The sequence below is a fragment of the Ahaetulla prasina genome, chromosome 2 (genome assembly GCF_028640845.1).
Source record: "Ahaetulla prasina isolate Xishuangbanna chromosome 2, ASM2864084v1, whole genome shotgun sequence".
NCBI classification, from domain to species: domain Eukaryota; kingdom Metazoa; phylum Chordata; class Lepidosauria; order Squamata; family Colubridae; genus Ahaetulla; species Ahaetulla prasina.
The window spans coordinates 21,423,538-21,449,074 of NC_080540.1; the positions used below are offsets into that span (position 1 = coordinate 21,423,538).

General features: G+C 45.3%; 1 protein-coding gene across 1 annotated transcript in view; it reads left to right on the plus strand.

Annotated features, from left to right (window-relative positions):
* PLXNB1 (plexin B1) overlaps positions 1-25,537 on the plus strand; it is a 175,224-nt gene that overhangs the window by 119,460 nt on the left and 30,227 nt on the right. The window contains exons 15-21 of the mRNA XM_058165649.1: positions 2,725-2,876; positions 10,277-10,382; positions 12,257-12,393; positions 14,503-14,679; positions 17,323-17,491; positions 20,832-21,074; positions 24,511-24,687. Coding sequence (XP_058021632.1) covers positions 2,725-2,876; positions 10,277-10,382; positions 12,257-12,393; positions 14,503-14,679; positions 17,323-17,491; positions 20,832-21,074; positions 24,511-24,687 — 1,161 coding nt within the window. The remainder of the gene's footprint in view (positions 1-2,724; positions 2,877-10,276; positions 10,383-12,256; positions 12,394-14,502; positions 14,680-17,322; positions 17,492-20,831; positions 21,075-24,510; positions 24,688-25,537) is intronic.

The window sequence follows — 25,537 nt, forward strand, 5'->3', positions numbered from 1 at the left end:
GTGAGAGAGAGAGAGAGAGGGAGGCCGCTGAGCAAAGCGGCGGGAGGCCGCTGGGAAACGCGGGAAGTAGTCGGAGATCTGCTTGATGGGGCGGATGGGACCTGGGCAGACGCCGATGGCCATGTGCTCCTGGATGCTGATGGGCGGCTTGTCGCCTGCGGTGGCTCATGCAGGTGGCGCCCGGGAAGGAGGCGGCTGCGGGGCTGCTGCGGAGCCGCTGGTGCTGCTGTTGTTGTTGATGTTCCTGCCGCCGCCGTTGCTGCCGCCAGGAGAGGCCGTCGCCAGCCCGGCCCTGCCGCGCCGAGCGCCCCGGCCACGCTGCTGGCTGCTGGAGGAGGGCGGAGGGAGGGACGGAGGCAGCAGCGGCGGCGGCGGCGGCGGCGGCGGACGGCAACGGTGGGCGGTGGAGGGTGATGTCACCGGCTCTGCCCAGCCCTGCCCAGGCGAGGCCAGCAAAGGGCCGGGCGAAGGGCGACCGAGGACGGGCTCGCAGCCCAGCTGAGCCGCCACGGAGGGGAGGGAGAGCGGGCCGGCTAGGCTCCGGAAGGCAAACGGGAGGCGTCATTCCACCGGGATAGACTGCTGGGATCCACCGGGATAGACTGCTGCTGGAGCTGGAGGCTCAAGGAAGGGAAGGGAGAGGGGTGGTGGAGCTCAAGGTTCTTTAGCCCTAGACACCTGCCCCGCTAAGGATTGCCAGCAACAAGTTATAGTCATACAGTCATAAGTGGAAAGAGATTGGTGATGGGAACTATGAAACGATTAATAGTAGTGCAGATTCAGTAAATAGTCTGACAGTGTTGAGGGAATTATTTGTTTAGCAGAGTGATGGCCTTCGGGATAAAACTGTTCTTGTGTCTAGTTGTTCTGGTGTGCAGTGCTCTATAGCGTCGTTTTGAGGGTAGGAGTTGAAACAGTTTATGTCCAGGATGCGAGGGATCTGCAAATATTTTCACGGCCCTCTTCTTGATTCGTGCAGTATACAGGTCCTCAATGGAAGGCAGGTTGGTAGCAATTATTTTTTCTGCAGTTCTAATTATCCTCTGAAGTCTGTGTTTTTCTTGTTGGGTTGCAGAACCGAACCAGACAGTTATAGAGGTGCAAATGACAGACTCAATAATTCCTCTGTAGAGTTGGATCAGCAGCTCCTTGGGCAGTTTGAGCTTACTGAGTTGGCGCAGAAAGAACATTCTTTGTTGTCCTTTTTTAATGATGTTTTTGATGTTAGCTGTCCATTTGAGATCTTGCGATATGATAGAACCCAGAAATTTGAAGGTTTCTACTGTTGATACTGTGTTGTCAAGTATTGTGAGAGGTGGAAGTATGGAAGGGTAGTAGGAAAATTTCAATAGAAGTTCTCACAGTAGATTCTCCTGAAGAGAGAATTACAGTAAGTCTGTGCCACTATAAAGAAGACTGACTAGTGAATTACTACAAGATAGTCCACAAGTCATGGTGCAGGCAGAAAGACCTCTTCAGACCCAAAAATCCTTGGTGACAGAACAATTAATCAGTGGGAACAACTTGTCTCCAGAAGTTGTGAATGCTCCAACACTGGAAGTTTTTAAGAAGATGTTGTTGGATAGCAACATGGACTCCACTCCCTTCATCCAAGGAAGCCAGGCTATCTAGACCTCAACTTCCAGGTTGTCATCTCCTATGTTCACCACTTCCAAAGAGGCCACTGTAATAGTCAATTGCAGCAAAAAACAAAAAAAAAGGTGTTCTTTTGCATCTTGAAATCTTCATCGCTAACATAGTTGCCTCTCTAGGGACTAGAAGCACACAAACTGTGTCCCTTGAATGTCATCCATTAGAGTTTGGCAACAATGTGGGGATGGGGTAGAAGAACAGAAAAATGAACGCTGAGTCTATTCATCCCTCATTTCATGAGTTTAAAATTCAGGATGCAGCGAGCAGTTTTGCTAGTAAAGTCATAATCATGCTACCTATCCATAAATCCCACCAGATTTCATCTGGTGAAATTTCATCCAATTAACGTACTAGAGGACGAATCTGGAAATTCCCACCTTAAATCTTATTTTTCTTTTTCTTTTTATGGGTCCCTGTAGTCCCTTAAGTCATGGTCAGGATGACTGGATGAAGCTGAGCATTTAGTGGCACATTCCCTTCCTGATGCCTATGTGGAGTTCACAGTAGATATTTCTTCTTTGAGCCCTAAGAGAGAAACATCTGCTGCTACCTAGGATTGAACTCTCAACCTTCTGAGTGGGAGGCAAGCGTCTTCACCACTAGGCCACTATCCTGTTCGCTTTCCATCTTGTTTATGCCTTCCTCCAATATTAGGTCTGTCCCACCAGCAAGGATTTATAAAGACTGAAGATCGTTATTGGTCTGTTTCTAGTGTGTGGTGCATTAGATAAGCTGTCATGCTCACCAATTTAGTTTAGTTTTCAAGTAATCAGATAATATATCTCAGCTGCAAGTTTCTTGGCAGCTGCGTATGTTGATTTTGGATGTTTTTATTGTCCTTTATTGCTTTATAATTTATTTATTTATTTATTTATTTATTTATTTAATTAATTAAACTTTTATACCGCCCTTCTCCCGAAGGACTCAGGGCGGTGTACAGCCTGCATTAAATAATGTTTTTAGTGTAATCTATTTTTTGAATTGTAAGGCGCTCAGAGTCATTGACTTAGAGGTGCGGCTATAGAAATTGAATAAATAAAATAATTTTGAAAATATCCCTGTGGTCACCAGGTGTATCCCCTAACTGGTCTGGTTGAAGGTGGCACCAGAATCACCATCACGGGTTCGAACCTTGGGCAGAAGCATCAAGATATTGCAGAGACTGTCACAGTTGCAGGAATCCCCTGTGAAGTTGATGCTCTGGTGTATGAAATCTCCAGCAGGTAAGTCCACGAACGACGGGCTCGTGGCAATAAGAACGGCCCTGTTCTATTGCGTAGCTGGTAGGGAGTGAACATTTCTGCCCTTCTCCCTTAAGCAGATGGTGGCCTTTCCAGCAGCCTACTTTGATTTTGCACCTAGCTAAAGTTCTGAAACTCCTTAATTATAGAAACTTCTGGGTCTTTTCTTTATGCACAACACAGAGCAGCTTGTAATAAGTTGCAATTGTATGACAACATAAAATAACCAATACAGTGGTAGTATGATTTGAAGACGGGACGTTAAGAGATGTGTCTCTGCTTTTGCTTCATTCAGCTGGAGCAGCAGGCTCTTAGGGGTATGCAGGTGGAAAGGAAAACCTGATTCTGTCTCTAAGCTCCAGCTTTCTATTAAAGAGAGGAAGCAAAACATGTTGGCTTGATCTGCCTACAGATAGTACGCTGGAAGCATCTGCAGCAATTGCATTTGGTTATGCAGTTAGACCATTAAGATCAAATGGAGCTATAAGTCTCTATCTGAAGGGTAGTATAACAGGATAGTTTTTGTAGTCTAAAAATGGAGCCTCATATATACACATAAATCATGAGCATTGCTTTGTTCTGAAAAATACATAAAATGTATATCAGGACTGAGTCTTATTTATACCAGCCATCTCGATAAGTATCTGTACGACAACTGATTAGAGAATAATGTTTAAAGTCCCCTCTTCAAGCTTTTTCACAGTATTGACCTTGACAGGAGAAATCAATATTATACTGAAATTTAAAGAAAGGCTTCACTGAGGATACGGTTCTTAAAGAAGATGGAGGAGAGATGGGAGGATAATGAATAGAGGGCAAGTAGAAGAGAATTATCCCAGAAAATAACCTATACTGAAAAGAAGAAAAGCGATTTAAAGAAAGGCTTCACTGAGGATACGGTTCTTAAAGAAGATGGAGGAGAGATGGGAGGATAATGAATAGAGGGCAAGTAGAAGAGAATTATCCCAGAAAATAACCTATACTGAAAAGAAGAAAAGCGATTTAAAGAAAGGCTTCACTGAGGATACGGTTCTTAAAGAAGATGGAGGAGAGATGGGAGGATAATGAATAGAGGGCAAGTAGAAGAGAATTATCCCAGAAAATAACCTATACTGAAAAGAAGAAAAGCGATTTAAAGAAAGGCTTCACTGAGGATACGGTTCTTAAAGAAGATGGAGGAGAGATGGGAGGATAATGAATAGAGGGCAAGTAGAAGAGAATTATCCCAGAAAATAACCTATACTGAAAAGAAGAAAAAGCGATTTAAAAGAGAAATGTGTAATAGCAACGAAAACAAACAGGAGGATATGAAAAGATGAAAACGGTGATAAAGCAAAAGGCAGAGAATCAGAACATTAAGCAGATATGTTTTAAAGGCCTTGATAAGATCAGAAGAAAATCAACAGTGAACAAAACCCAAAACAATAAGAGATTTTTATAGCGCCTTAAGAAGATAAACAGATTAATACGTTTGTAGATTGCTTTCTGTTTAAACGTTTCAGAGATAAGCATAGAAGTGATTAAAATATGACTGATAAATTTGCAAAACCTTAAGAAATAATACATAACATAACACACATGCTTTAAAAAGGGCCAGGAACAAAACTACCGTAATCATTTAAAACACATAGGGATAATAGAATAGAATTTTTATTTAGAATAGAATAGAATTTTATTGGCCAAGTGTGATTGGGCACACAAGGAATGAATGAATGAGTGAATAGAATAGAATAGAATTTTATTGGCCAAGTGTGATTGGACACACAAGGAATGAATGAATGAATGAATAGAATAGAATAGAATAGAATAGAATAGAATAGAATAGAATTTTATTTAGAATAGAATTTTATTTAGAATAGAATTTTATTTAGAATAGAATTTTATTGGCCAAGTGTGATTGGACACACAAGGAATGAATGAATGAGTGAATAGAATAGAATTTTATTTAGAATAGAATTTTATTTAGAATAGAATTTTATTTAGAATAGAATTTTATTTAGAATAGAATTTTATTGGCCAAGTGTGATTGGACACACAAGGAATGAATGAATGAGTGAATAGAATAGAATTTTATTGGCCAAGTGTGATTGGACACACAAGGAATTTGTCTTGGTGCATATGCTCTCAGTGTACATAAAAGAAAAGATACGTTCATCAAGGTACAACATTTACAACACAATTGATGGTCAATATATCAATATAAATCATAAGGATTGCCAGCAACAAGTTATAGTCATACAGTCATAAGTGGAAAGAGATTGGTGATGGGAACTATGAAACGATTAATAGTAGTGCAGATTCAGTAAATAGTCTGACAGTGTTGAGGGAATTATTTGTTTAGCAGAGTGATGGCCTTCGGGAAAAAACTGTTCTTGTGTCTAGTTGTTCTGGTGTGCAGTGCTCTATAGCGTCGTTTTGAGGGTAGGAGTTGAAACAGTTTATGTCCAGGATGCGAGGGATCTGCAAATATTTTCACGGCCCTCTTCTTGATTCGTGCAGTATACAGGTCCTCAATGGAAGGCAGGTTGGTAGCAATTATTTTTTCTGCAGTTCTAATTATCCTCTGAAGTCTGTGTTTTTCTTGTTGGGTTGCAGAACCGAACCAGACAGTTATAGAGGTGCAAATGACAGACTCAATAATTCCTCTGTAGAATTGGATCAGCAGCTCCTTGGGCAGTTTGAGCTTACTGAGTTGGCAGAAAGAACATTCTTTGTTGTCCTTATTTAATGATGTTTTTGATGTTAGCTGTCCATTTGAGATCTTGCGATATGATAGAACCCAGAAATTTGAAGGTTTCTACTGTTGATACTGTGTTGTCAAGTATTGTGAGAGGTGGAAGTATGGAAGGGTAGTAGGAAAATTTCAATAGAAGTTCTCACAGTAGATTCTCCTGAAGAGAGAATTATCCCAGAAAATAACCTATACTGAAAAGAAGAAAAGGTTGATCTCTGGGGTGGGAAACGGTAGTTCTCCAGCTATTGGTAAACTGTAATTATTTACAGCAATAAAGATTTGGACTGTGTGTGTGAGAGAGAGAGAGAGAGAGGAGGCCCGCTGAGCAAAGCGGCGGCGGGGAGGCCGCGGGGGAAACGCGGGAAGTAGTCGGAGATCTGCTTGATGGGGCGGATGGGACCTGGGCAGACGTCGATGGCCATGTGCTCCTGGATGCTGATGGGCGGCTTGTCGCCTTTGCGGTGGCTCATGCAGGTGGCGCCCGGGGAAGGAGGCGGCTGCGGGGGCTGCTGCGGGGGCCGCTGGTGCTGCTGGTGCTGTTGGTGCTGCTGCCGCCGCCGTTGCTGCCGCCAGGAGAGGCCGCCGCCAGCCCGGCCCTGCCGCGCCGAGCGCCCCGGCCACGCTGCTGGCTGCTGGAGGAGGGCGGAGGGAGGGACGGGAGGCGAGCAGCGGCGGCGGCGGCGGGCGGCGGACGGCGGACGGCAACGGGTGGGCGGTGGAGGGTGATGTCACCGGCTCTGCCCAGCCCTGCCCAGGCGAGGCCAGCAAAAGGGCCGGGGCGAAGGGGCGACCGAGGACGGGGCTCGCAGCCCAGCTGAGCCGCTACGGAGGGGGAGGGAGAGCGGGGCCGGCTAGGCTCCGGGAAGGCAAAACGGGAGGCGTTCGTCCACCGGGATAGACTGCTGGGATCCACCGGGATAGACTGCTGCTGGAGCTGGAGGCTCGAAGGAAAGGGAAGGGAGAGGGGGGTGGTGGAGCTCAAGGTTCTTTAGCCCCAGACACCTGCCCCGCTAGAGAAGGAGGGAGATCGGGCCGCCAGTCTCCGGAAGGTAGACGGGCCGGATTCTTACCGGGATAGACTGCTGCTGGAGCTGGAGGCTCAAGGAAGGGAAGGGAGGTGGCTGAGGACGGGCTCGCTTAAGGCTCTTCCAAAGCAGCCCTGCTGAACCGCCACGGAGGGGAGGGAGAGCGGGCCGGCTAGGCTCCAGGAAGGCAAAACGGGAGGCGCTTCACCGGGATAGACTGCTGCTGGAGCTGGAGGCTCAAGGAAGGGAAGGGAGGTGGCTGAGGACGGGCTCGCTTAAGGCTCTTCCAAAGCAGCCCTGCTAAACCGCCACGGAAGGGAGGGAGAGCGGGCCGCAGTAACTGAGAAAAGCCTGACGAGGGGCGGCTGGGCTACCTTCTGGCCTCGCGAGTCGGCCGTCCGTCCGTCTCATTACTGGCTCGGCAGCCGGTTTTGAAAAAGGTTCCGCCGCTGGGTTTCGGGACTTTTGTTTTTTTAAAAACACCACCTTCCCTTTTCTCCTAGTTGGGGCGTTTTCCCAGTTCCCTGTTTTTTCCGCCTTGCCTGTTGAGTTTTACCTGACAAGTTTCTTGCGCTTCCTCGACCTCCCTCCTCCCTCCGTCCTTTCCTTCCCTCCCTCCCTCCCTCCCTGTCTTGTTTGTAGCCCCAGCGTCCCCTTTCGGTTGTATTTAAATCCAGAGCTTGAAACCTCCTCAGTGGGAGGAGAGGAACGTCGATTTGGCAGCTGACCGCACTTGCACGGGCTGGGTAAGGAGAGCCCTAGACGGCCTGCGCGCCTGGGAGGGAGAAAAGAAGAAGCAGCCAAGAAAAAGGGGTGGGGTGGGGTGGGGAAATGAATTTAGGAGGGCGAGCGTGTGTGTGTGTGTGTGTGTGTGTGTGTGTGTGTGTCTGCGCTACCGTCACCATGAGGAATGCCAGCTATTTCTTTGAAGGCGGTGTAGCCAGGCGCCCTTCCTTCGCTTGAAACCCGGAGGGTTTTCACTCTTCGCCTCCCGCGTGTGTATTTGTCAACAATTATAACTCTTCGGTCGGGTCCCTTGCCTTGCCTCGCCTCCCTCGTGCCCTCTCTGTCAACGCTGTCAACAATTATAACTAACGCGGTAATTGTGCGTGAGGGGTGCGCGCGTGTGTCCACATAGGAATAAGACGCATGCGCGCTAACGAGAGCTAGCTGCCAGCGGTAGAAAGGACTCGCTGCAAGAGGAAGGGCTGAACGGCTTGGCTCGAGTATAAGCCGAGGGGGCGCTTTTCAGCACAAAAAACGTGCTGAAAAACTCGGCTTATACTCGAGTATATACGGTAATCAGATAATATATCTCAGCTGCAAGTTTCTTGGCAGCTACGTATGTTGATTTTGGATGTTTTTATTGTCCTTTATTGCTTTATAATGTATTTATTTATTTATTTATTTATTTATTTAATTAATTAACTTTTTATACCGCCTTCTCCCGAAGGACTCAGGTGATGTACAGCCTGCATTAAATAATGTTTTTAGTGTAATTTATTTTTTGAATTGTAAGGCGCTCAGAGTCATTGACTTAGAGGTGCGGCTATAGAAATTGAATAAATAAATTAATTTTGAAAATATCCCTGTGGTCACCAGGTGTATCCCCTAACTGGTCTGGTTGAAGGTGGCACCAGAATCACCATCACGGGTTCGAACCTTGGGCAGAAGCATCAAGATATTGCAGAGACTGTCACAGTTGCAGGAATCCCCTGTGAAGTTGATGCTCTGGTGTATGAAATCTCCAGCAGGTAAGTCCACGAACGACGGGCTCGTGGCAATAAGAACGGCCCTGTTCTATTGCGTAGCTGGTAGGGAGTGAACATTTCTGCCCTTCTCCCTTAAGCAGATGGTGGCCTTTCCAGCAGCAGCAGCAGTACCACCACCATCTTACTTACCACTAGCTGCTTCTATCCAACTGATGAGGGTGGAGGAAGGTTATCATGGGCCACTGGAATTCATAGGACCAGCTTTATTGACAGGAGAAAGGCTACAGGCGGATCTGGCAGTGCCAGGCTGAAATTTGAAGCTCTGGTGGTTCAGTATGAAGTTTTAGACATGTGTTCACAGAAACCTACAGGTCCAACCAAACCTAGCAGATGCAAGGAAAACAAAGTTACATCCCCTCCAAATAAAAAATGCCAGTTGCTATATCGGACACTTTCCCCTCATTCCTATTTTACAAAGTACTGGGAATTCTAAAGCAGTGAAGGAAGGGCAGCTACTTCGCTCCGGAATTTCTTTGTCCCAAGTCAATAAGACATGTTCAAACTCAATGCGTCTGCCATTTAAGCTGCTTTGTCCATGAACTCACTTGTGAGATAATATCCTGAGGGCAGGACAAGAAGCCATGGATGGAAACTAATCAAGGAGAGAAGCAACCTAGAACTAAGGAGAAATTTCCTGACCGGGAGAACAGTGGAACGAGTTGCCTGCAGAAGTTGTGGGTGTTCCAACACTGGAAGTTTTTAAGAAGAGATTAGATAACCATTTGTCTGAAATGGTATATAGGGTTTCCTGACTGAGCAGGGGGATGGACTGGAAGATCTCCAAGGTCCCTTCCAACTCTGTTCTTCTGTTATATCCATAAAAGCAGGAGAAAGAAAACCCTTGATTGCAGCTGCTGTTTGCTCCCATTGGGGCAAAGAAGAAAAGGTTGATCTCTGGGGTGGGGAAACGGTAGTTCTCCAGCTATTGGTAAACTGTAATTATTTACAGCAATAAAGATTTGGACTCAGCATCTAGATCAGTGTTTCTCAACCTTGGCTACTTTAAGATGGGTGGACTTCAACTCCCAGGATTCCCCAGCTAGCATAGAGCTGAAGTTGAAGTCTACCAGAGACGTCAATCTAGAACAGGGGTGTCAAACTCATGACCTGCAGACCAGATGCGTCATGTGCTGGCCCCGCCCCCGCCCAGTTTAGCAAAGGGGGGGGGGAATCCCGATACGTCACGTGACGATGCTATGATGATGCAAGTTTGACACCCCTGCTCTAGAAGAATAAAGGCCTAAATGGCCATGCACCCTGATTTTGGATATTTTAGCTCTCGCAACTGCAAGCTTCAGTTTTGTAATGAAACCCACCTGCGATAGAAGAATTGTCTTCAATAAATAGACCTCTTACTTTGCTGACTAATATCTCTGACAAAGCTGTGCTTTGAGAGATCCTGTATAATTGATATCTAGGGGAACCAGCTGAAGCAGATCTTATGTTTGAACATAAAAGGGGATTTCTCACATGAAAGATGGGTGACCAAATGCAGTGTCAAGGAGTTGAAAGGTACTCAGAATCTATCCCGTTCATCTTTATGCTGTGAATTTAGTCACCTCACACACACACACACACACACACACACACACACACTCACACAGAGTCTCCTGCATTGCCTAAAAGATTTATTCGCCAAGCTCTTGGCTCGAGGAAGTGATCCAGATCCCAGACTGTGGAGGAAAGACATTTGCTCAACAGGATAAGTCTTCAGGTGGGTGACGTCTCCTCCCCCACCAGGCCAAGAGCTAAAAGTGCCCCCCCTCTCATTAACTCAGGTTTAGAGCAGCCCATGTGGTGCACCTTGGTGGGGGACTCTTCTCCATCCTCTCTTCTGCCCTTGTCCTGCAGTATCGTATGCACCACGGGCAGAAGCGGCACAGAGAGGTCCGGGCATGTGGTCGTGGAAGTCCCTGGAGGTGGGCAAGGCATCTCTGCTCATGTATTCACCTATCAGGTAAAATAAGTCTTACAGCTCAAAAGGAGGGATGACTTCCAGGAAAAAGCAGACATCTCTGCCTTTAACTGAAGCCCTAAATAATTCATACGGTGCCATTAATGCACTTAAATCCCAGTACATTTCCAAGGGGTTTGTAGTGTCCTCCCTCGCCTCTGTCCAAGTGATGGCTTAATTAGCCAGCACTATCAGCTCTGGCAGCAGAATAGCCAGTGTCTGCCAAGAGCCTCCGTTATCTTCTACGACGCTGGTGAGTCATCTAGAAACAAACTTCAGCTCTTAATCAGTGGATTTGCCTGTTACAAGGAGACACAGCCGCTCTCGCTGCCTTTTATATCCTGTGGGGTGTGGCTCCATGACTCAGCACTTCCTAGGCCTGCCCCACCCCTGCTTCTGTTGTTCCCTCCTCTCCTGCCTAAGAAACCTAGGGTCCAACCAAGCCTGATTGCCATCAGCTGGGTCTGAAGGCGTAGCCTGGGTGGGAAGAGTCAGGGGACGGAGGCCTCATTATCTCTTCCACCTGGCCTGTTTCTGGCTCCTGGAGCTGAGCCAGGGAAGCCGGTGCTCCCGAGGTAAGTCCTGATGGCCCTTCCCCCTCACTGTCCAAATCACTTTCTGGCAGGAGGCCCGGCTCGGGGGGCGCAGACACAACAGGGTTCTTGATGTTCTCTGAGCTTCGTTGTTTCCTTGTGGATGTTTCATTACCAAATTAGATAACTTCTTCAGTGCTCACTGATGATGTTATCTAGTTTGGTAATGAAACATTGGCAAGAAGGATGTCTATGGAGATTGTCAATCACCAAGGTCATAGTTGTCCCAAAGGTGCTTTTTCAAAAGGCAACTGGACTTTTAAAATTTTTCCTTGAAGACCTTTTGCTTCTCATCCAAGAAGTTTCTTCAGTTCTGATTCAGTCAGAGCTGAAGAAGCGTCTTGGATGAGAAGTGAAACGTCTTCAAAGAAAAACCAGAAATTCCAGTTGCCTCTTGAAAAAAAAGCACCTTTGGGACAACCATGACCTGGATGACTGAGACTCTCCATAGACAACTGGCCAGAGTAGTTGGGAGTTGAGTGGCCTGAAAAAAGTGACTTATGACTGTTTTTTTCACATTTATGACCCTTGCCGCATCTCTGCGGTCATGTGATCAAAATTTAGGGTTTCAATTAAGGAGAGAGACTTCTGCTTTTCCTGGAACCATTGTAAATACGTACCAGTTGTCAAGTGCCGAAATTTTGATCCCCTGAGCGTTTTTATCACAGGCTAAATGCAAGGACTGATTGTAAGTCGCTTTTTTTCAGTGCCATTGTAATTTCACTCATTCACTAAACAAATGGTTATAAGTTGAGGACTCCCTGTACTGCTATGCTGGGTAGGACTGATAGAAGTTGGAGTGCTAGATAGTTCAGAGGACCCTAAATTCCCATCTCCCACCTCATGATGCTTTCACATGGAGCTGGTTCAATGAATGGGGTTACATTTGCTTTTCTATGAACTGGGTGGGGGGGAGTTTTGTCTCCTGAGCAAAAATTGGCCCTGGAGGAACCAGGTCACCCTCAATAATTTAGAGCAGCGGCCCCCAATCTTTTGGGCACCAGGCACTGGTTCCATAGAGAGAGATTTTTCCACAGACCAAAAGGTTCATGGTTTAGCATGCTGCCTGCATCCACGGGTAGGGCTTCGCACATTTGCGTGGCCCAGTTGCTGGCATGCTCCATAGACCGGGGGTTGGGGACCCTGATTTAGAAGACCCTGTTATTCGATGCACTGATGGTTTCAAAAAGACTAGCACCCTCGCTCCCCAAGCACCTGCGTTCTTTGCTTGTGGATGTTGCCTTTTCTAATACACAGCCATTCCTTCCCTGCTTCTCTCTGCAGAATCCAGAGCTGAAATTCGTTTCTCCAGTTCGAGGCCCCAAAGCAGGAGGAACCAGCCTCACGCTGACCGGATCCAAGCTGCTGACTGGAAATCCCAGCACAATCAGCATTTGGGTTGGACACTTCCCTTGCTACATGTAAGGAAGTGGGGCTGGCAGCAGCAACTTTTTCAGATTGGCTTCTTGTTCGAGGATGTACTGTAAGAATATGGCTCGGTCCGAGATGCATTTTATTGGAATCCAGCTATCCCACCCCATATGCACACCCCCTATGTGGGCGTGCAGACAGAGATATACTGCAGACACATACATACATGATCAAAGACAGCCTTTGCTATGGGGGGGGGCAGGGGAGGGGGCTGCAGAAACTCCTGCTTTTTACGGTTGTTGAAAATCCTCATGAAAAACCAGGAGCACTCAAATCACTAGTCTGCCTGCTTCCTAGAAGTTTGGGTTTTGTGTTTTTTTTTTACTTTATTTTTGCAAATGTATTAATGCGGTTTCTGAGTTCTCATTTTTCCTTTCATGTATCTTTTTCAGTTCCTTTCTAATTTGTCTGTCTATATATGCATATGGGGGGGATGCGGTGGCTCAGTGGCTAAGATGCTGAGCTTGTGGATCGAAAGGTTGGCAGTTCAATGGTTTGAATCCCTAGTCCCGCATAACGGAGTGAGCTCCCGTTACTTGTCCCAGCTTCTGCCAACCTAGCAGTTCGAAAGCACGTAAAAAATGCAGGTAGAAAGAAAGGGACCACCTTTGGTGGGAAGGTAACAGCGTTCCGTGCGTCTTTGGCGTTTAGTCATGCCGGCCACATGACCACGGAGACGTCTTCGGACAGACTAGCACATATGTGCGAGGAGAACTTTTACCTTTATCTTTACATGCATATATATTTGCCTGGGCTACGTAGATTTTACCAAATAATTTCCCCAATGAATTTTTGTACATTATTTTCATGAATATATGCATTTTGCTACAGACTTGCTCCTCCGTTATGCTTTTTAAAGCATAATTTATTTTTTAACATATATTGGTTTTAAAAGATGCAAAATTAGATCTGATCTCATTCAGATAAGAACTGAATATCTTTCTTCCCATATCCCTATCCTGCACTTCTAAGAACATTTGATAGAGATCCTGCTTAGCTCCTTGTGAATCTTACTAGGTTCATATTCAAAAGTTTTGTTATGATATATGCAGTATATTTGTGATAGAGGAAATCCATCAGTCAAAGCCTATTCAATCTGTTTTAGATTGTAATCCTATGCATAGTTGAGAATAAATCCTATGCAATCCAAGGAAATAATTCTGAATAGATAGGATTAGGACTACACTATTCATTGTTTCAAACATTAATCAAATAAAATGGTTATCAAAATAGAAAACAAGAGCTTTGTGGCTTCCCAGTGCCATTAGACAGAACATTGGAAATGATGGATAAGATTTACTTTATACCAGTGGTGAAATTCATTTTTTTTTACTATCGGTTCTGTGGGCGTGGCTTGGTGGGCATGGTGTGGCTTGGTGGGCGTGGCAGGGGAAGGATACTGCAAAATCTCCATTTCCACCCCACTCCTGGGGGAAGGATATTGCAAAATCTCCATTCCCACCCCACTCTGGGACCAGCCAGAGGTGGTATCTGCCTGTTCTCCGAACTATTCAAAATTTCCGCTACCGGTTCTCCAGAACTTGTCAGAACCTGCTGGATTTCACCCCTGCTTTATACCAATTATTGTTTCTTATGGCACAATGTTATTCGCATCATTGTTTTCCTTTATATGTCCCTAAGAACAAAAGTCTAGAAACTAAGATTTTATGTGTAATGAAAAAGTACAACCAAAGACTCAAGAACTTTTCATGGAAATGTTTTTAATGTTTAATTACATCAGGGAAAGGAGCTTCTAGGGTCAGCATATATTTACAATCTCTTAAAACTCCTTCTCTTTCATTTTGCACTGGCTGTTTAGATGTGATTCATTTTTATGGCAAGGTGGAATTTAGGAATGTTCTCACAATTTATAGTTGAGGAGAAAAGGCAAGTCTGTAAATTCAGTCTTCTCACCTCCTTCTCGTGGTGGCTCCTGGAAGATAATTTACAGAAAGCCACAGAGTGCCCAGTTTTGCCCACAAATACTATCTGGCTTTTAAATTGTCTTTTTCAAAGTTTGATTGTTTTGTGCTATCGGTAGACTAAATATTTTCTAGATTAAGTTTATATATTTCTCTTGCTTTCCTTTCCTTCTAAAGTCATTCTGAGATGCGGGAACATGAGTTGCTATGCCAGACAAGCGCCAGTAATGTGTCTACAGAGTTTTCCGTCACAGTCAAATACGGCGATCAAGAACGGAGGTTGGAGCATTCCTCCTTCATATACACCCTTGACCCCAACATCACCTATGCAGAACCAGCCAAGAGTTTCCAGAGGTAACAGCAAATAGAGCAGATGCTTTGTGGTTGACTAGGATTGATAATTTTAGGGGTCCAGTGGTGTCTAAAGAGGAACAGATCCCTATCCTATCTTATGCTGAGGTATTTTAGCATTTAGCATTAAATAGGATTAAATGACCTGCAGGTTTCTGTCATGCTGCCTATTGGTGTTTCCGAACCAACGGTGTGGAGATCATTGGTACATCATGGGGACTATGCTAGTGGCTCCTGATATAGAGGCCAAAATAAAATAATAATTAAAACTAAAGCAAAATCTCAGAAGACAGTTGGGGCAAATCTAATGTGTTTTCAGTCATTTTCCAATTTTATACGTAAATTTAATGTTGAGGTCTAATAGATACCATTTGAAGAAGAGCGTGAGTGCCATCAAGCTACAGTCAGTGGCATTGTAGACATGATGCAGTGATCCTCCAAATCTCTTGATGATAATGATGATGTCCTAGTCCACGTAAAGGAGAAGCCAGTTGGTCTTTCTGAAGAGAAAGCAGCCAGTATAGGTTTTGTAACCCCTGTTACAATTCCCCTGATCAGATCAAATTTTTCAACCAGTAGCCGTTCTCGGGAGTCAGATGGAGAAATGCTTTCAGCCAATGTATCTGGAGTTGACAGAGCTGGGTTACCAACAAGATGGACCTCTGGATAGCATGATTGAAAAAGATTTTCTACCATTCTTAATTTAGCATTCTGACCATTGCAGGGTCGCAATAGCAATAGCACTTAGACCAGTGGGTTCTCAACCTTTATAGTGCTGCGACCCCTTTAATACAATTCCCCACGATGTGGCGACCCCAACCGTAAAATTATTTTCGTTTTGAATTTATCGCACCTGAAGCCGTATTGGCTAGCGATCTGAACTGCTTGCGATTGCCTTGAGGACAGAGCCATTAAAGTGGAGACTCCTCCACCTATTAAGTTTATAGCGCTTGAAGCCAGATTAGGCTAGTGATTGGGAGTGATTGCAGCTGGCTTGAGAGGGAGACATCAGAGCAAAGATTTCTCTCTTTTTTAATTCATCGCGCCTGAAGCCGAATTCGGCTAACGATTTGAAGAGCCTGCAGCTGGCTTGTGGAGTCAACCATTGGAGCGCGATTCTTCGACTTGCAAGTATACTTCCCATATTTCCGATGGTCTTAGGCGACCCCTGGCAAATCGTCATTCGACCCCCAATGGGGTTTGGACCCACAGATTGAGAACCGTTGACTTAGACTTATATACTGCTTCACAGTGCTTTCCAGCCCTCTCTAAGTGGTTTACGGAGTCAGCATATTGCTCCCGAACAACCTGGGTCCTCATTTTACCCACCTCGGAAGGATGGAAGGCTGAGTCAACCTTGAGCCTGGTGAGATTCAAACTGCCAAATTGCAGTTCAGCCGGCAGTCAGCAGAAATAGCCTGCAATACTGCGTTCTAACCACTGCGCCACTGCGGGTAGTGATTATCATCCAGTGACGGAACCCACATATCTTCTCTACAAAGCACCAATAATTGCACAGGCAGGGAGAAAATTCTATGAACATTTGCTTTGGACATTACCGTTTTTTCATAGTTGCCATGTTTTGGCTATTTTCAGGTGATTTTCCTTAAATCGTGTAATAAGAATGTGGAATACAACAAGGTTATTAGACTAGAAATACAGGAGGCTGCCTTAATCTGTCTTAGATTATTGGTCCACTGAATTGCGAATTCAGACTCTATATTTATATGCGAATTTAAATGCTAGAACAGTGGAGAAATCCATTTTTTTTACTACCGGTTCTGTGGGCGTGGCTTTGTGGGCATGGTGTGGTGTGGCAGGTGAAGGATACTGCAAAATCTCCATTCCCTCCCCACTCCTGGGGGAAGGATATTGCAAAATCTCCATTCCCACCCCACTCTGGGGCCAGCCAGAGGTGGTATTTGCCAGTTCTCTGAACTATTCAAAATTTCCGCTACCAGTTCTCCAGAACCTGCCAGAACCTGCTGGATTTCACCCCTGCTCTAGAACAATTATTCAGTGAAACAACTTGCTTACAGAAGTGGTGGGTGCTCCAAAACTGGAAGTTTTTAAAAAGAGATTGGACAACCATTTATCTGAAATGGTATAGGGTCTCCTGCCTGAGCAGGGGGTTAGACTAGAAAACCTCCAAAGTATTTTCCAACTCTGTTGTTGTTGTTGTTGTTATAATGATGGGACACAATCTGTTACTAATCCACAATCTGTTTGGACTACTGCTCTTATTGGCCCCAGACAAGGGCTTGAGTGGCCATGAATTGTAGACCTTGTTCTCTGAACCATTTGGATAGCACCAAGCTGCCACCTCCTGTTTTAAGCTGCCTGCTGAGGCAAATGTGATAGGATCTATGAGGCTGCAAGGAATCACTCTGGGATTGTCTTTCATTGCTTGAATCGCAGACATGGGCAGCTATGGCCCCTTAAGAACCTGTGGACTTCAACTCCCAGAATTCCTGAGCCAGTATGACTGAATGGCTGGCTGAGGAATTCTGGGAGTTGAAGTCCACAGCCCGTAAAGGGGCCACTGTTGCCCACCCCTGTCTTAATGAAACAATTCCGACGCTTCAAATGCCAAAACTAAATGTGCTAAAATCGTCAATGTTTGTTCATCTGTATGCATTATTTCAGTGGCGGGCGAGAGATAAGAGTTCGAGGACATAACCTCGATGTCGTGCAGTGGCCAAAAGTCCGTGTCACAATTTCACCCTTGGAGCGCCGACGTCGAGGAGTGGGAAGATGGCGTAGGATTATTCCAGAAACAGGATGTCTAGAGAATGCTCTCTGCAGTGTCCAGCAAGTAAGTGAGATTAAAAAAAAAAATTTCCTTTGGCCTGTTTCAAGTTAATTCTAGACGGATCCCATTTGGAGAATAAGAACCATATTTTGCTGTCTTCAGAGCCAAGAAGAATCAGGTGGATTGAAGACAGTTCAGACGTTTGGATATTATTCCAACCATCAAAGCCATTTGGCTTCATCTGATTTTTCTAGCATGCCACGCATGGGGGAAAGGAGCCATGTTCTATTCTGGAGGCATTCTTGAGAGGACCCAGATGGCAAAGACCAGTTCCCCACCTATCCAAAGAGCCGGACTATAAAAAGCATGGCTTTAAATTACAGGAAGGCAAATTCTTATTGAGTGTTAGAAACAACTTCCCAAACAGTCAGAATACTTTGACAGTGGAAACAATTACAGGTAGTCCTTGACGTATGACCACACTAGAGCCCAAAATTTCTTAGTTTTTAAGCAAGACAGTTGTGAGTTTTGCCCCCACATTATGACCTTTCTCGCTACAGTTAAGTGAATCACTTCAGTTGTATAGGGCAGTGATGGCTAACTTTTTTGCCGTCATGGGCCAAAAGCGGGGGGACCACCGGGGCGGGTCGCACGCGTGTGTGCCCACACCCATAATTCAATGTGCCTTGCCCCCACATGCATTTGCGCGTGACCCTCCCCCCACCCTGTGCTCCCCTCCACTTTTGGCATGCGATGGCATGGTGGGCCTGAAAAGCCTGTTTTTCACCGTCCTCAGGCTCCAGAGCCTCTCTAGGAGCCTGGGGAGGATGAAAATAGCCTTCCCCCCCTCCCCGGAGGCCCTCCGGAGGCCGGAAACAGCTGTTTCCCAACTTCTGTTGGGCCCAGAAGATCCAAAAATCTGCTGGCTGGCATGTGCATGCACACTGCAGCTGAGCTAGGGCAACACTTGCATCCCCACAAATATGGCTCTGCGGGCCACCATAGGTTCGGCATCACAGGTATAGGGTTTCCTGCCTAGGCAGGGGGTTGAACTAGAAGACCTCCAAGGTCCCTTCCAACTGTTATTCTGTTCTGTTCTCTTCTATTTTTTTCTCTTCTCTTTTCCTCTACTCTATTCTACTCTACTCTATTAGTTAAGTTAGAAACATGGTTGGTAAGTAAATCTGGCTTCCCCATTGACTTTGCTTGTGAGAACTTCACAGAAGCGCTCACAGGATCCCGGGACACTACAACCGTCATAAATATGAACCTGTTGCCAAGTTTTAATCATGTGACCATGAGGATGCTGAAATCGGTCATAAAACGGTCATTTTTTTTCCCAGTGCCATTGTGACTCCAAATGGTCACTAAATGAATGGTTGTAAGACGAAGACTACCTGTAACCAAAGAAGTGGTGGGCTCCAATTCCTTGGACATGTTTCCTTTCCCTAGACCAGTAGAAACTAGATAGCTCTCAGTGAGGAGTGCTTCAATTTGGGATTCCTGCATTGAGGGATGGATCTACTGGCCTCTTCCAACTCTATGATTCATTATCTTTGGCCTTGCTAGGAAGTTTTCTGTTATGCTGGGCAGTGGGCTGGCCTTTCTGCACTGCCAAGAACTCTGACAAATCTTTATTACACTTATTCTAAGCAAATGCTGCTAATAGAGATGCTTGATTCGTAGGGTTTCCTTAGGAGTTTTTGCGGAGATTTATGTATTTCTTTATTTTAATTAAAACATTTATACATCCGCCCATTTTCTAACCAGTTCTGGACAGCTCCCAATCGAGTTACTACTGCATCATTATAGTCCTCGACTTACGACCACAATTGAGCCACAACATTTCTGTTGCTAAGTGAGATCTGCACTACCAGTTCGGGCAAATCGGTCTGAACCAGTTGAATACCACCTCTGTTCATGTCACCAAAAATAGATTACTTTTTAAAGATTTTTGTTTATCCCACCTTTATTATTTTTATAAATAATTCAAGGCACAGAACATACCTAATACTCTTTCTCCCTCCGATTTGCCCCATAATAACAACCTTGTGAGATGGATTGGGTTGAGAAAGAGTGAGTGGCCTAGGGCAGTGACGGCTAAGCTTTTTGCCATCGCGTACCAAAAGCGGGGGGAACGCGGGGGGTCATGCGCGTCCGTGCCCCACACCCATAATTCAATGTGCCCTGCCCTCCCCCCGCGCATGCGCCTGTGACACCCCCCCCCCCGCACTCTCCCTGCTTTTGGCAAGTGATGGCCCGGTGGGTCTGGTAGGCCAGTTTTTCGTTGTCCCCAGGCTCTAGAGGCTTCCTTGGAGGCTGGGGAGGGCAAAAATGGCCTCCCCCTCCCCCCCGGAGGCCCTACGGAGGCTGGAATAGGCCTGTTTCCTGACTTCCAGTGGGCCCAGAAGACACGAAAATCAGCTGGCATGCGTGCTGGAGCTGAGCTAGGGCAACATTCGCGTGCCCACCGATATGGCTCGGCGTGCCACCTGTGGCACACATGCCATAGGTTCGCCATCACGGGCCTAGGGGCACCAGCCGTCTTTCTTTCATACCTGAGACAAGACTAGAACTCCCAGTTTCCTGGTTTCTAGCCTGATGCAGAAATAATAATAATAATAATAATAATAATAATAATAATAATAATAATAATAATAATAATAATAATAATAATATCATCATCATCAGAGTTGGAAGGGACCTTGGAGGTCTTCTAGTCCAACCCCCTGCCCAGGCAGGAAACCCTGCACCACTTCAGACAAATGGCTATTCAATATTTTCTTAAAAATTTCCAGTGTTGGAGCATTTACAACTTCTGCAGGCAAGTTGTTCCACTGATAATTTGTTATGAATGGTGTAATGATTAATTGCCTTAATCATTACACCAGACTGGCTCAGTTGTAGCAAAGCAGGCAGAAGAAATCATAATCAAATGTGAGTCTCATTTTTTTTTTAAAAAAAAATTGTCCATTGTTTAAATATATCAACAGTACCTTTTTACTACTGGATTTATGTGAATTTTTTTCCTTTACACAACTTACTGCAAATTGTATTAATTCTTAATTTATTTTCATGTAAAGGTTTCATAACAGCGGCACGTACATCTGACTCCCAAACCCCATCCCATTTTTCCCGGCAAACTCTCTCAGTAAAATAGGTTGGACTGAAAAGCAAAATATAGAGTCGCAGCTTCCCTGGTTCACTCGGGTCTTACAGCTTCTGGTCCAAAAAATTCTAAGCTCTAACTCAGTCTACTGTGCTTGGAGACTTGGGGACAGGAATGGGTCTTGGAAAAGGGAATGGAGAGCCACTTCAGGAATTTCTTGGAAATAGAAATTTCTTGAAAATGGTAGCTTCGGAAGAATTGTAGTCATTAATTTACCTTCCTTTCTGATCCTAGTTTGAAGAGCCATGTCAAGTCAACTCCTCCAACCTCATCCTTTGCAAGACGCCAGCAATTAAGCCGTGGTCCCACCCCATTCAAGTAAAACTGGAGTTTGTCCTGGATAATCTCCGCTTTGACTTCAATGCCTTTCATCCCACTGGCTTTTCTTATGAAGTTGACCCTTCCCTGAAGCCCCTCAATACAGACGACATCACCAAACCCTACCGTCACAAGCCTGGAAGCATCATATCCGTCGAGGTAAACAGAACAACTTGTTCTCCATAAGTGGAGGCAATGCCTCTTTTCTGGTTAAGGACAGTGATCATCCTGTATGATGTAGGATATGTAGGTTTTCAGGGTACAGTGTTTTATTTTTATTTTTTCTCATTTCTGAACCGCCCATCTCACTCAAAGAAGGAGTCTGGATGGTGCACAACAAAATATTAAAATAAAAGAAAGCATATATATTTCTTTATAAATAAATAAACAACTGTACATGCATTTATATATTTAATTGATCCATTCATTAATTTACATTGCACGTTTCCTCTAGGAGCTCATGGTGATATAGCTAATCATCGGTCCACTCATTTCCCCCCCCCCCCAAAGCTACAAAGCTGAGAGAGAAACGTCAGGCTGAGGTAACTCAGAATCAGCTATTAATTTCTATGGCTGATGGTGGCTGGAATTGGGATATGCCTGGTCCTAGCCAACACATCTTATCGAACACTGATGAGCCAAGTAAAGCAGGAAGAATATTATTCTTTCCAGTTTACAAATAGTCTGCCTCAGGCCTGGACATTCTGTATAACCCTTGGGGATAATAATCCATGTTACTGTAGACCAACGACCCCCAACCTATTGGGCATCAGGGACCAGTTTTGTAAAGGGAGGTGTCAACTCTGAAGTGAACCTGGCTGAAGCCATCTTTTGCTGCCTCACAGTTGCCATGAACCCTGAACGGGGGAAGGGAGGGGGGAAGTAGATAGACCAGCTAACAGTCAAAACAAAATGTTTTCCTGTGGAAACCAAGGTCAACTCAACCGGTGGCTGTGGAAGGAGGACAGGAATGGCCAAGCAGCCTGCCAGTTATTTTCATTGGACAATATGACCGCTGAGATCTGGGAGGGAGGATTTTTGCTCTTTTAATTAGGTGAAAACCGTGGGAACTTTTAGAGTTGGTTTTCACTGGCTGTGCCGATATGATGTATCCAATAAACATGTTCTTTGAGGAATCTACCTGCCCTGGAGTTCTGCTTTTTGTGGGTGCGTTATTTGGAACGCTGACATGAGGTTTTTCCACGGGCTGGAGGGGGCATGGTTTCGTGTGCTGCCTGCATCCCGTGGATGGAGGTTGCTTGCTTTCGTGGCCCAGTTTCTGGCATGCCGTAGACCTGTGCCATCCACAGCCCAGGGGTTGGGGACCCCTGCTGTAGACCTTCTCTAGTTGCATAAACCTGACAGATCCTTTTAACACAGGAATGAAGGATCTATGGTTTTTCCAATTTTTCTCGACTACAATTCCCTTTAGCACAGTGGTTCTCAACCTTTATAGCGCTGCGACCCCTTTAATACAATTCCCCATGATGTGGCTACCCCGACCATAAAATTATTTTCGTTTTGAATTTATCGCGCCTGAAGCCGTATTGGCTAGCAATCTGAACAGCTTGCGATTGCCTTGAGGACGGAGGTATTAAAGCAGAGACTCCTCCCCTATTAAGTTTATCGCGCCTGAAGCCAGATTAGGCTAGCGATTGGGAGTGATTGCAGCTGGCTTGAGAGGGAGACATCAGAGCAAAGATTTCTCTCTTTTTTAATTCATCACGCCTGAAGCCGAATTCGGCTAGTGATTTGAAGAGCCTACAGCTGGCTTGTGCAGTCAACCATTGGAGCGCGATTCTTTGACTCACAAGTATACTTCCCATATTTCCGATGGTCTTAGGCGACCCCTGGCAAATCGTCATTCGATCCCCAACGGGGTCCCGACCCACAGGTTGAGAACCGCTGCTTTAGCATTAATCTCTGGATTGGGGTTGAAAAAAAAATGGGTGAAAAAGAAATCCTAAATGTAAGGGGTGTTGAAAACGTATATGGCTGCAGACATAGATGAATTAACCAGGGAAGAATTAAAAGTATGGGTGTGATTAAAATATGGATATGGTTTGTTTATGGGGAGCTAGAAACTTACGTAATATGTACATGAGGGGTGCATCTGTGCCTGATGACCTGGAGGAATGCCACTATTGTTCCTTTATACCAGTGTTTTTCAAACTTGTTGGCTGGAGAATTCTGGAAACTGAAGGCCATTCATCTTAAAATTGCCAACTTTGAAAAACACAGCTTTTATTCAAGTGGAAAAGTAGGAAGAACAAATGTTAACGCTGCATGGAGCTTGGTTTGCTGAAGAAGCCTGGGAATGTTTGACAGAAGTCTGGTTTAATGGGTAGAAGGATGACAATGAATAACTTTTGGGAAATGAAGTGGATTCTACACCTGGCGGGGGATGTATGAGCCAATTTTTTGCTCTTAGCCAGTCTTTGAGAAATGTGTGATCATGAGAAGAAAGATTAATGCAGAAAAAGTTTAACTGCCAGAACACGAATCATAAAACGAACAGGTTTGAGGTACAATGTATTTTGTACGGCATTCAAATTTAGTTATAGAATGTAATAAGCTATGATGGAACAGGAGCATGTTTGGTAATAATTGGAATTCACAGAGATGCAAGACCTTCAATCTCTCCTCTGCCCTCAGCACAGAAATGTAGCTGGAACTTGCCTACCCCTAACAAGCTAGTGATTATTTTATTTTCCGTTTTGTTTATTTATTTGTAAGCTGGAGATGAACAGACTAGGGTCCCTCAAAATAGACAGAACTGTGTTGGTGGGACAATGCAAGGTGTCGACACTCTTGCTATTAGCATTATTAATAGTATTATTAAGTAAAGAAGCATTTGCTAAATTATTTCATATAATAAATGTTTGTTGAGGTCAGCAAACAACCTGAAACTTCATGAAGGAGTTGATGAGCTGTTGGGGAATTCATTGGTGTTGGTGTAGAGCAGGGGTGTCAAACTCAAGGCCCGAGAGCTGGATCTGGCCCGTGGGGCCGCCCTGGAAACAGCGAAGGACCGGCCCGTGATGCTTCTGCCAGCAAAAACAGTCTCCTGAACTCCATTTTTGGCTGCTATGGCCTCCTGCAACCCTCTGCCAGTGAAAAGGGAGCTCGGGAGCCCATTTTCTTTGGCAAAGCACTCGGGCCACCATAGGTGCCGCTGACAGGAGTGATGTCGAGCTGGCCATGCCCACCTTGGCCACACCCTCCCCGGCCCCCTGAGGTCAAACACAACCCTGATGTGGCCCTCAATGAAATCGAGTTTGATACCCGTGGTGTAGAGTAACCAAAGGAGCATTTTCAAAAGGCAGTTGGCCTTTTTTTCCCCTTGAAGATATTTCGCTCCTTTGGTTACTCTGCCATCCAAGAGGTTTCTTCAGTTCTTTAAATCCTTCCATCCTCCACCATTCAGTCAGAACTGAAGAAGCCTCTTGGATGAAAACCGAAATGTCTTCAAGGAAAAACAAAGTCCAGTTGCTTTTTGAAAAAGCGCCTTTGGGACAACCATGACCTGGATAACTGAGAGTCTCCATTGACATGGTGTAGAGTAACTTTTCACAAAGGTTCTCTGTTCCTCCAGGGAGAAAATCTGGATCTGGCCATTTCTAAAGATGAAGTAAAAGCCATGATTGGAGTTGGGGTCTGCTCAGTCAAGACCCTAACGAAAAACCACCTGTATTGTGAGCCTCCAACTGAGCAACCGGCCCCTCAACACCGGGCTAAACGGGAAGGTACCGACTCACTGCCAGAATTTACGGTAAGAAATAGTCTAGGGCAGTGTTTCTCAATCTTGGCTACTTTAAGGTGGAAGGACTTCAACTCCCAGAATTCTGAGAGTTGAAATCCACCTATCTTAAAGTGGTCAAGGTTGAGAAACACTGGTCTAGAGATCTTGAGAATTAAATTCAATCCAGAATGGGGAATTTGGTTTAGGAACTTGGTGTTTTGCTTTCAAAATTGCAAGGATATATATAATCCATTCCAGGGGGTGGGGGGGAATGAAAATTGTTTGTCACTGGTTTCTTCCTTCTCCATCAGCAGCTCTGAGGATGCGTTGAATGGGTGTCCAATTTTCTGGCTTCCCTGGACTGCATTTTGTGAGGAGGAATTGTCTTGGGCTGCATCTAAAATATATAATATAGTTAATGTATATAAATATTGCTGAAATCATATAAGAATGTTAAAAGTTTACAATCTTGTGGGGCTGCATTACCACCATGTTTCTCCAAAAAGACGGCTGGATCTTATTTTCTTTTGATCCCCGAAAAAATAGCCAGGCCTTCTTATTGGAGGGTTCTAATTATTGACTCGCCTCACCGTGGTGGCACTGACAGCCCTGCCCAGCAGGAGCCTGCTGCTGGCCCACTTCTTCTGCAGCCGCTTGCCGCCACTTGCACGCATCATCCTGGCCTCCGTTTTGCTTTCAGATGCCTGCCGGAAGGCATCTGTAGCTGATAACAGAGCTCCGGAACTCTGTTATCGGCTGCAGATGCTTCCAGCAGGCATCGGAAGACGAAACAGAGGCCAGGGTGATGAGTGCTAGTGGCAGCAAGCGGCCGCAGAAGAAGGCGAGGCAGGTGTAGGGGTGTGTGAGGCCTGGTAAATAG